This window comes from Alligator sinensis, unplaced genomic scaffold (genome assembly GCF_000455745.1).
Source record: "Alligator sinensis unplaced genomic scaffold, ASM45574v1 scaffold886_1, whole genome shotgun sequence".
NCBI lineage: Eukaryota > Metazoa > Chordata > Crocodylia > Alligatoridae > Alligator > Alligator sinensis.
In genome coordinates this window covers 3,263-14,710 of record NW_005842040.1, presented here as the reverse complement: position 1 = coordinate 14,710, position 11,448 = coordinate 3,263, and the positions used below count along the sequence as shown (strand labels likewise).

General features: G+C 41.4%; 1 protein-coding gene across 1 annotated transcript; it reads right to left on the bottom strand.

Annotated features, from left to right (window-relative positions):
* Positions 1-636: 636 nt before the first annotated feature.
* Positions 637-11,393, bottom strand: LOC102376455 (keratin, type I cytoskeletal 15-like). Its single transcript, XM_025202931.1, is given in 9 exon segments — positions 637-656; positions 1,073-1,179; positions 1,701-1,927; positions 2,160-2,285; positions 2,770-2,833; positions 2,835-2,929; positions 3,694-3,850; positions 4,728-4,810; positions 11,229-11,393. Coding segments are annotated over 9 exon segments (1,044 nt in total).
* Positions 11,394-11,448: the final 55 nt, after the last annotated feature.

The following is an 11,448-nucleotide window of genomic DNA, read 5'->3' as shown; positions in this document are numbered from 1 at the left end:
TATTTCCCCTTGTGAACCCAGTACATTCCCTAAACTGTACAGACTTTTGGAAGCCAAAAGACAAACAGGGTCACCCTCCTGGGGGCTGCAGGTCAGGAATGAGGGGTATCAGCAGGGATGGGGGGGCTGCGGGTTGGGAGTGAGGGGTACATGGTCTGGGGGGCAGGCTACTGTGGGTCAGGAGTGAAGGGCAGCAGCAGGCCAAGAAGCACTGTGGCTTGAGAGTGAGGGCAGGGGCAGGGCACAGGCGCATCACTGCCCCCTCCCCCCTCCCCCCCCCATCATAGTACTCCAATTGGAATGCCAATAAAATAATATGTTAAATGAAATCATACATGTTTCTTGTTTGCATGGCAGAGAAGTAAATGTTTATCAGAGATAATTTTTTTCAGCAAAGGATAGATATCTAGCTACAGAACCAAGGGATTAAAGTAACTGACTGGCTACAAAGCACACACAAAATGAAGGCAATGGGCAGCATGCCAAGCCAGATGGTGGCCCATCCAAATTGCTCTAGTAGCATCCGCCTTGTTCTTTGGATGGACACATAGCAAATGCATTGGTTTCCTGTCTCATTGACTATAGGTCTGTCCAGAAGGTCCTAATACATAGGATGCTTGTGTCCCTCTTCTTGTCCTAGCATTGTTTTGATGGCCCTGTTGAGGAAGAAAAGAAACCATCATACAGCAGAGAAAGCAAATCTTGTTGGCAACACTGAGGCCTAAAATGTTCCCCTTTATTTAATGTCCCACTGTATTAGGAAAAGCATCAAGGAGGAGGGAAAATACCAAGTGGCTACAAGCTTAGAACAAGAGAGAAAGACCCACTTGTAATGCTAATAACATGCATTTTAACTTTCCTGGGAAGGCATGAAATGCCTTTTTTTCTTTAATTTTCTCTTAACAGACAAGTTCTTTTCTCTTTCTTGGCTTTATGGACTTGAAGACTTCCCCAGACCTAGGTGCCAGACTAGTTTTAATTTGCTGTAGTGTAGCAGTGATCAGATTCTGTAAGCAAGGAGGAAGTGGGGGATGCTAATAAGTCACTGTCTAACTGTGAACAGTATTCTTACCTGTCATCTCACCACCCTGGTACTGAGAGTGGGAAGATGAAGAGTAGGACTGGGAGGACCTACCACCTCCTCTGCTGGATCCTACTTGAATCCCTCCTTGAGAGAAGCTGTGGAAGGGAAAGGATTTGGCATAAATGAAGCAAAAGCTAATTAGCAAAAAAAACCTGAAGTAATTCACACATGTATAGGAGATGTGACAGAAACAAACCTATCCTGCACTTAGGAATGCTGGGTTCATTTTTCCAGCTTTGTGACTGACTGTCCTTCCAGGTGTTTTCTGGAAGTCGAAACAACACTGAAAGAGTATTCAGCTTTTTGTCTTTTTTCCATGTGACAACCAGGACAGCAGTGCAATGCATTTTTGCATGATGGCTGTTCAGATGTCCCAAACAGGACAGAATGAGGTGCAAATCAATGTTTTGGTGTAGATCTGAACAACCTCTCCCAATTCATCTGATTGTACTGGTTAAATAAAACAGCCCCTCAGTGCAAGCAGTGTCCAGAATGTTTTGCACAGCCTCCCACCCCAGCATTTCCCACTCTTACTCTAATGACTCTATATCTCCTTTAAACAGTCAACTAAACTGAGCTCTGGCTCTGTGACCTGGCAGCTCTGAAGTGCACGTACATAATGTCTTGCTGTCCTTCCTGCAGCAGTTCTCGGTATGTCGCAATCTCCTGTTCCAGGCGGGTCTTGATGCCAAGGAGCGTCTTGTACTCTTCGTTCTGACTCTCCATTTCACAGCACAACTGAGCCAGTTCCTCCTCCACATGGTTGATCATGACCTGGATCTGCTGCAGCTGGGCACCGTAACGAGCCTCTGTTTCTGCCAAGGTGTTTTCCAGAGAATTTTTCTGGGTATTGAAGGATAAAATACAAAATGGGAGACCTGGGGCAAACTTGATCCCTTTGTTACTGGAATTTGGGATTTTACTGTACAAAACTCTGTGAGTCCTGCGAGGGAACAATTTTGCCAAGCTGGATACTCCAGTGGTTCAAAAAGAAGGGCAAGTCATGGCCCTTTGTCTCAGTCCCCACATGTGCATGTCAGAGTATATGCGGACAAAACCTGAGGCCATCATGTACCGTGCTGATCTGGGCCTGCAGTTCAATCTCCAGGTTTTGGTATTCACGTCTCAGTTCAGTGAGCTGGTGGCTAATTTTTTGCACCTCCCGACCACTTGATACGACCTCCTGATTCACCTCTTCCATCTGAAATACACAAACACGGAAGAAGTCTCTCTAGTTGTGGGAGGGTCTTCAACCTTTATAAAGACTTTAATGAGGATTAGAGTAAATAAAAAGAATATAGTTATTGGCTTGAAGGCAATCATTCAGGGGTTGTATTAGCTTTTTACTGATATATATTCCAGTGTTAGTCAAGCCTAGACTGAAATGCCTACTACTTTCTCATAATTTTCATGTTACTCAGCTTTGCTAATATACATCAGCCTCAATCCGATATACCTTTGCTATTATACTCCTTGTTCATACTATACTTTCACCAGTGCACTTCATCACTGATGTGGAGCATTGGATTTTGTTTTGCTGCTAAAAGCCACATGTGATCTATTAATATTAATCTATGCCATTTAGTGTAAGATATATTAATACTTTTCCTCTTATTCTTACTTTGTAGGAAAGTGTCCCTTTCTTTTTCCTCAAGGGCAATATGGTAATAGTGTGCATGGCTTACCTTGACTTCAAACCATTGTTCTATTTCTCTCCGGTTTTTTTTAATTATTTCCTCATATTCCTCTCATGTCATTCAGCATCTTTGTCAGATCTTGACCAGGAGCAGCATTGACTTCCACATTCACATCACCACCAGTCTGGGATTGGAGTTGTCTCATTTCCTGACATGAAAGACCAAGCACCAAAGTTAACAAGCAAAAGAATAAGCATCATACAGCTATGAATAAAGCTCTTATACATGTTGCCTAGCTCTTGAGCAAGAACATAGTAGGGATGTCCATGATGAACTCTATAATGATTGTAGCTGAGTTAGTGATACCCTGGGTACATCTACATGAGACACTGAATGCTCAGTAGCCGAATAATACTGCACAGTAGCACGTCGCAGCACAGACAGTGCTAGTATGCTACTGTGCAGTATTATTCAACTAGTGCACAGTAGCATCACTTAAAAGATGTTCACCAGCACTACTGCACAGTAATTCTTGTTATTGCATATTGATTTAGTACTTGCTAATACAAATACTAAATAAATGCACAATAATGACTGAGCAGTAGTGTCTTGTGTAGATGTGCCCACTATGGTTTGGACTTGAAGTTAAAGGGAGGAAGCTTAAAAGAGCTAAGTGTTTTGCCAAAGAAAATGTCTACTTGCTATGGTAAAATTGGTCTCTACTTCCCACCAAGTCACCAGCTGATGTGGATCCTGTGTTTGGTCATGCTGTTGGTCAAACCAATTTGATAGTTACATTTTTCCTGATGAATGAAGAGTCACCTCTTTCCCTGAATTGGTGTGACTGCAATGGTCTTCATCTGGATTTCCTTCCTCCAGAATGAACATCCAGTAGCCAAGAACAGTCATGCTATAATGACTCTTGAAATGTAGTTTTCTTTCATTCATACTGTTTTAATGGGTTTATCTTACCTCTGCATGGTTCTTCTTGAGTGCATTCAGCTCACCCCCCAATAGCTCAAACTCTGATTCCAGGGAAGGCCTAAAACGAGTGAGTTCAGCCAGGACCTTACGCAAGCCATTGATGTCAGCTTCCACAAGCTGGAGGATGGTCAGTTCATTCTCATACCTGAACCAATCAAGAGGGGCAAAAAAATTAGTGTCTGAGGCTGAGCCCATGATAAAAGTAACCATTATATGTGCCTGTTGGTACAAAAATCAGTCCATTTAGCAAATTTGCAACTCACAGCACCTCTCTCCCAAACGGCTTTCAACTTCAATTACTTTTCTTTAAGCATTAGCATAAAAGATTTTCCTTGCTCTTTTACTGTCACTCTCATATGAGTCAGTCTTTCTCTGATGTCAATACATTGTAATGCACTTAAGAAGATACATTTAGAAAATATCTTCCCTTAAATTATAAAAATAAAACAAAATTGTCTATATATATATTTTTTTGACAGTACCATAACAATGTCCTGACATCTTTTCCTAAAATGAGAGAGAGCTCCTGTCTCCTTGGATAGCTCGTCCATCCTCAATCCCCCTTCACCCAATTAGATATCATACAATAATACACACTGTCCAAAAACAAAATAGGCAAAACCTCAAAGTAATTCTCAATTGTCCTAGAAGTAATTTATTGCTTAACTATACTCCACCAATGACAGTGTCTTCAACACTTCAATAAAGCTGTACTGAAAGAGAGAGAAAGTAATTTGGTAAATAGGAGAGACATATGGTCAATGCATAACTCAAAAGGTACACAGTCAGCTGCTTTTCTCCTGAAGATCTGAATTGATCATAGCCAAAGACGGATGCAAAAGGAACATTTAGAAATCTCATATAAACACAGCCACTCTTTGAAAGTTCATCTGATCAGCACTGTTGTCTGTTATCATGGATAGGTAACATTCGAACTCTCCTTTGGAAGATTGCTTTGATTTGGTAAATTCACGAGTGGGATGTGAAATGGGTTCATTTGTCTATTATAGAGAAGTACTTACTTCATTCGGAGGTCATCAGCAGTCATCCTGCTGTTATCAATATCCAGAAGCAATTTACTGTTGTCCACAGTAGCAGAAACAATCTGGAAAAGAAGAGGTTACATTTGGACACCCCACATAATGATTCTTCATAGTTGAGAGGTGCTCCAAAAGCAGTGACAGAGAGAGAACACAAACATTTGCTCAGACTGTTATCTTATTGACAATTCAAAGTTGCAGTTAATGGGAAATAGTGGGCATTTTGTCACTGACATCAGTAGTTACAGGACTGAGCCTGGGATAAAATGTTGCTTCTGCTCATACATATACAAATCATTAAGTCAGCATCCAGAATGTCTAGTGTTTGGCTTAAAAGGAAAAAATCCATGCAGTGCAAAAGAAAATATGAGAGCATCACTATTTTAAAAAAATGAGCCAGAATATTCAGCATGCTAAATGATCTGGTTAGCCAAAATGTCTGAGATTTTTTAAAGCATGTATTATGTTTGGGCAATATAGACTACAGAAGCCAAGTTTATCAATAAGTGAAACCCAAAGGCTGTCTAACCACAAAGGGATAAGGGGTCTGGAGTGATATCAATTAGAAACAAGGAAAACATGAGGAAAATTGTTTCTTTCTTTCAGTCTTTAGGATGTCTTTAATCTGACTACGAAAGCTATACATGAATATGTTAGGTTTTGTGCAAACATACAAGGAGACAGAGTTCCAGCCTGCATGTTAATGATTACAATATGAGAATATTTTTTTCTGTACCGTTTCACATTAAGTGAATATCTTAGATGGATCCTTGTAACGTGTTATGTATTTTTCTCAGTTTTTAAACTACTGCTCTCAATTTTCTTTATCAGTTCATGAAAAAGGTGAATAAAGTTAACTAAAGCAGGTCAGGATTTAAAAAAAATTACTAGTGATTTTTGCCTCCTCTAATTTTGGGAACTTATCTTGACAAGCCTTAAAAATGCCTGATTTTTAAAAGATGGCCAGCAATTTCACAATTTAGGTTTCTGTACAATCAAGCATATCCCATATAACCTTTGATCTCATGTGTAATTCTTACCTCCATCCAAGAGAACTCAGATGGAGTGGCTGGGAAAGATTCTGTTTGCACAGCCCAGTGCTTCACTGGTGCTTCAGTTACTTATGCCAGGGTGGCACTGAGCACAGCACAGCTCTCTCTCTTCCACCATGCTCTGCCCACAGGAGAACCCCAATCTATAGGTTTTTTGTGTGTAGAGATAGGGGAGTAGCTGGGAAAAGTAGCAACATGACTGCCTATGCAGATTTCTGCCATCAAATAGAAAATTCTTCACTGGCCAGCTTCGGCCTTTGCGCACCGCATTTTTGGAGACTGAACTTTCTGACTCTTTGTCTCCACCACATTTAAGGTCTCAAGAGGAAGTCCCACCAAATGAAACACCTTCCAATGGATAGGAAAAAAAACAGCTTCTCACCTGAGTGCTTTGGTGCTCTCAATTTATATGTTCTTCCCTGGGTGTCAGCAATAGGTTGGTCCAGCTTCCCATGGCTTTTGCCAGCCTTAATAGTTCCAAGAATTAAGTGCTGGAGGGAATTTCTTTTTACTACAAGATGCATACCCATTCTGTGTAGTTATATGTGTATTCATGCACGCAAAACATGCACAGTAATTTCAGGTGGATGGCTTTGTGTTAGATTTTATGAAAGATAATGTATTGCTATATTAGCCTTTGAGTGAGATCCATTGTATTGCTACTTCTATATCCTGGCAATTAATTGCTTATAATGTCAAGAAGTAATCAGGGCACAACTACTGTATTGTGATTCCTTTATTATTATAAGTGGTGGAAATTCTTTCTTCCAACTACTGTTGTTCATTGCTAATCATAAATAATGAATCCCACCTCCTGCACTCTTAGAATAAGTTTTCTTTCATGCCTTTTGTTTGCTGAATTTTAAAAATGTAGTTTGCCCCTGTTTTTTTCTATTCTATATGATATACACATTATACATTTAATTTTGTCCCCATTGGAAAGCCAATGTAAGACATTTTTTCTTCCTTCAACCTGCTTGAGCCATGGCTGCACATCTTTTCTGAAAATATCTCTGAGCATACATTAATTTTGAATCATTTTCCTTTAGAAAGAAACTACACAGCAGAAATAATAAAAATGCATCACTTGTATAGGAGAAAAGGCTTTACATCTTCTTGCAAGCTATACATTAATTTGTTCTTTTTTTTGTTTTACATGAATAGTAGACTGATGCTAGTTGCTGTGAAAGAAAATTCTGTCCAGAAATCCAGTAAAAAAGGCTAGATCTTTAATTACACTCTTTACTGAGATTTGTTTAACTGGGAGGCAGTCCTTTCTACAGTGTGGAAACACTTTAGAACAGACCTAATCAAACCACAAAGAATGTAAGCCATATGGTGATAGCTCTTTTCTCACACAAAGGACTTAAGTTATCAGATCGGTGGGAAAGCCCATAGTGAATGGGAGTGGCTTTCCATAATTCTGACTGGTTAAACTCACTGGAATGATGATCCATGAATAGACACTTGTGTTGGTTTCTGGGGTTTTTCAAGGCTTTGCCAGCATCATCTCTAATTAAGAGCTCATCCTTGCATGAAAAAAAAACACTGCTAATGACATTGTACAACCCCGTATGAGATCTCATTGTGGAATACATTGTAAAAATCTGGTCTCCAGAATTTCTTTGAATGAAGGAGGTGCTGGTTGTAGCCATGTTAGTCTAAGGGTATAGGCAGACAAGGTTCTTTGGGTAGATGTGATATCTTTTATTGGACCAACTAAATAATTGGGAAAATTGTTCTTTGTAAGCTTTCGGGTACAGAATGAAAAGGGGTGTTTGTACCCAAAAGCTTACAAAGAACAATTTTTCAAATTATTTAGTTGGTCTAATAAAAGGTACCACATTTACCCAAAGAACTTGTCTGTCTTTGAATGCAGGATGTATTCCAACAAGAACTGTTGCAGAGAAGAGCTCCTAGGGTGACCAGGGGCATGGAGGAACTGTCTTAGAAGAGGAGTCTAAAATAACTTGTCATTTTGTCTAGAAAAATGGAAACTGAGAGGGAAGATGACTGCTTTTTACAAGCAGCAGAAGAGGGCAGTGTTCAACTACAGGACAATGTTAGTACAAGAATAAATAGATACAAACTGACCATGAAAAGAATTAGACTGAAAATGGGAAGAAAGTTTCTAATTATCTGAGAAATGAGGTTCTGGAACAGCTTCCTAATAGTAATGGGAGTAACCAATTTTTAAGATGGAACTTGGTCAGTTTGGGAAAAGGCCTATATGATATAGATATCTATTGCAGCAGCAGATTGGACTTGATGCCCTGGGGTTGCTGTTCTCCTGGTTTTGTACCTACATACAACCCTTTCAGAGGAAAAGCTACAATGAACCCTGCATTACAGAGGGTTATACAGTCTTTAAGGCTGCACAGCTATGACTTCAGAAGCGAAGGGAACTTCTTTGTGAGGAAGTTAGGCTATGAAGAGAATTGATCAACATTTTGAATTTTAAATTTTGGATGCGATTTCAGGTTTGGGAGGATTTTAGAACAATTTGGCTTTGGTGGTTCAGATAAGTATCCAGGCTCTGGGTTTTTCATTCAAACAATTTTCTGTGCTTGAGACTTTCCTAATGCTGCATTTTTGGGCCATCCTCCCAAAATGCCTTGTGTTCACAATAGCAGCTATTACTAAAGGAATACTTTCATTGCTAGTTTTGCCATTGGTGGGCAAGTTTGCTGGAGGGTCTGGCGAGGGGGTGTAATAACCAGCTGAAGGATGATAGAGCATTCAAATTTCATTCTCTTGCTTCTCACCGGGCACCCACTTCTTCAGACATATGAAAAATAGTTTCTTTTTTTATTAGGATTAATGTGACCGCAATTCTTTGCATGCCCTAACTCGTTGGTTTCAAAGTTTTTAAAACTGTCTGAGTCACTTTTACAAATGACTTATATTTAAACATGTACAAACATATAGACAATCCTAACCAGTAGCATGAATCATTTTAATTTTTGTCTGCACTCTTTGAAATGTAAGTAACAGAAGTAGATTTAGTTTTTATGCACCACAGAATGAATTGTTAGTGTCACAACCCAAAGGTGTGATTTGATGTGTGTGCGCTTCGGCACTGCTAAATTGTTCCCGCTAAATTGCAATTTCTTTGCACGGTGGAGTTTTCTGCTGCAAAAGAGAACCCCGGTGCAAGGGAATTCCCGTCAATTAGTAGCTTTCTTTGCAGGGTGCATTTCTTTGTTGCAGCACAGAGATGCACGTTGCAAAGAGTTCCCGCCATGTGTATGCTAATTTGAGCCCCATTATTGGTTCACGTGAAATTATGCACACGTGGCAGCTAGTGATTGGCTTGCTAGCCGTATAAAAAGCTTGTGTGGTTTCCGCCCAAGTTGGAGGACTCCACGACTACCAGGAGGAGGAGACTTCACGCTGTGTGAAGATCTCTAAGCGCTGCGGAGCCTATTGAACCCAGCGTGTATTTCAAGCAGGCAACAGAGGTCTGATCAGCCTCTGGCCTCTCCCCGTCGCCGATAGATTCCTAGACGTATCCCTTCCTGCGCGCAAAAGAACCGGACCCACGAAGCCTAGCAAACTTCGTGTGGATGAGTGAGCAGAAAGACCCACGGAGCCTAGCAAACTTCGTGTGAGTTTATTCAGAGCTCTTTTCGGACGAGTACTTTCTTTGGTTGGCACGACGGGCTCGCGGTTTAGAGCCTCCAACCGGACGGGCTAGAAGAGTGTTCACGGGACGGAACTCTAGTCCACCTCTTATCTTTCCTATCTGTAACCGCAACTCAAGCAAGTTTTCCTGCCTGCACTGCGACCATCTTCGGTGTAAGTAAAATAATCTTTAAATTAACCGCTAAGTGTCCGTGCCTAATTCCAGTGTGCCGCCTGTTCTCTCCGATCCAGTGTGCCCCGGGCTGCTGGCCACAGCCCGCGCAGCACAAAAGGGCCCCGATCGCGCCCCCCGCCGTCCGCACATGGCGACAGGGGTGGGATCGGGAGACGGCCCTCACAGTTAGAAATTGAAAACTTTCAAAAGCCACATGTACTGTGCATGCCCTTCCTTTTTCCTGGCATCATTTCTCATGCTAACCTTCTGGACCTATGACTTTTTTAATCTTTTGACATATGATACTCATGAAATCAGTGACTGAAGCTAAGAGCAATAACCATTGGATAGCCAGTGTAATAGCAACAAGACAGCCATCTACTTTGTACAAGCTTCTCAAATGACATGAAGCCCTCCTTCCTTCTTCCCCTGTCAGGGTTTCAGTATCAAAAAAGAAGAAAAGGTGGGGAGAACTCCTCCAGGAGGAAATGGGAGTCAAGAAACCCTTAGCCTTTGCCATGGTTTGACCAGAATTTCCTGTCATTTCCAGATAGAGTAGAAGGACCATCTTTTACTTAAAGCACCATTGAATTCTGTGTGCCTCAGGTGCCCAAGTGTGTTGCTATGCTGCTTGCCCTAACTGTGCCACTGCAAGGTAAATTCAGCCTGTCTGTGTGTCATGGAGTAGACAACAATGACAATCAAGTCTAGGAATATGAATCGTCCCTATAATTATGCATTTCAAATGCACCTCTATGATTTAGTAATGGAGATAATTATAACAAGCTTCTCAAAGACTCAAGTGACAGGAGAGCACTTCTGTGAGACAGCAATACCGAAGATTTCCCCAGTAATACAGGAGCTAAAATCTACACTTGACCCTGTCCTGTCCCTCAGACCTCAGAGTTAAAATCTGAGGAAACTGTAACATCCCAGACCAGGTGGCACAAAAATTATAAATTCCTTTAACCTCATCATGGGACAGATTTAGCAGCAGTTGTTAATTCTGTGCTAGGTTGCTGACATACACATTACATCTAATGGGGAAATCAAATGAGTCATGGCTTGTGTCCAAAGCTAGTATTTGGGTTACCTGCCTGATGAAGTCACTATTTTCTACTGCTCTGCCTAAATTCAATCAGACTATAGGACACCCAGATAAATTTGGCAATACATCCATATTCACTTCTGTCTTCCAAAACCTGTCCCTGTAAACGTTATTTTTCTGAATTATTCCTCTTTTCTTTATTTCTCAGCTAACCCCTATGCCTCCTGATAGCTTTGCCGAATGTGACTCCAATGTCAAGGTCTTCTGAACATGTGCCTTCCAATTTTACTTGAATGAAAGGCATGTGTATCTGTGTGTTATTACCTTCTTCCCTGCATATTGTATGCAGCATTTCACTCAACGTAGGTACAGTACAATTTTCTGGTAAATGTGTAGAATGAACAACCAGGAGAAATAATGGATAGTAGTATATAGGGTACACATCTTGTCAAACTGTAAAAACTGATAAGCCCTGCCCACTGGCAGGTGCCCCGCCCCTTTAACCCCACCCCTAGACACGCCCCCTCCTGGCCGCCTTCTTGGCCACCATCTTGCAAACAGAAGTCCCGCCCCTAACCCCTGACCTTTGCCACCAGAAACTCCACCCCTGAACCCTCCTGGCAGCCATGTTGGTGGCCATCTTGGCCGCCATATTGCATCTCAGAACACCCTGTTCCCATCACATGGCCTGTGACCTCACCAGACCCAACCCCCAAGGCAGCCATGTTGGTGGCCATCTTGGCCGCCATATTGCATTCCAGAACACCCTGTTCCCATCACATGGCCTGTGACCTCACCAGGCCC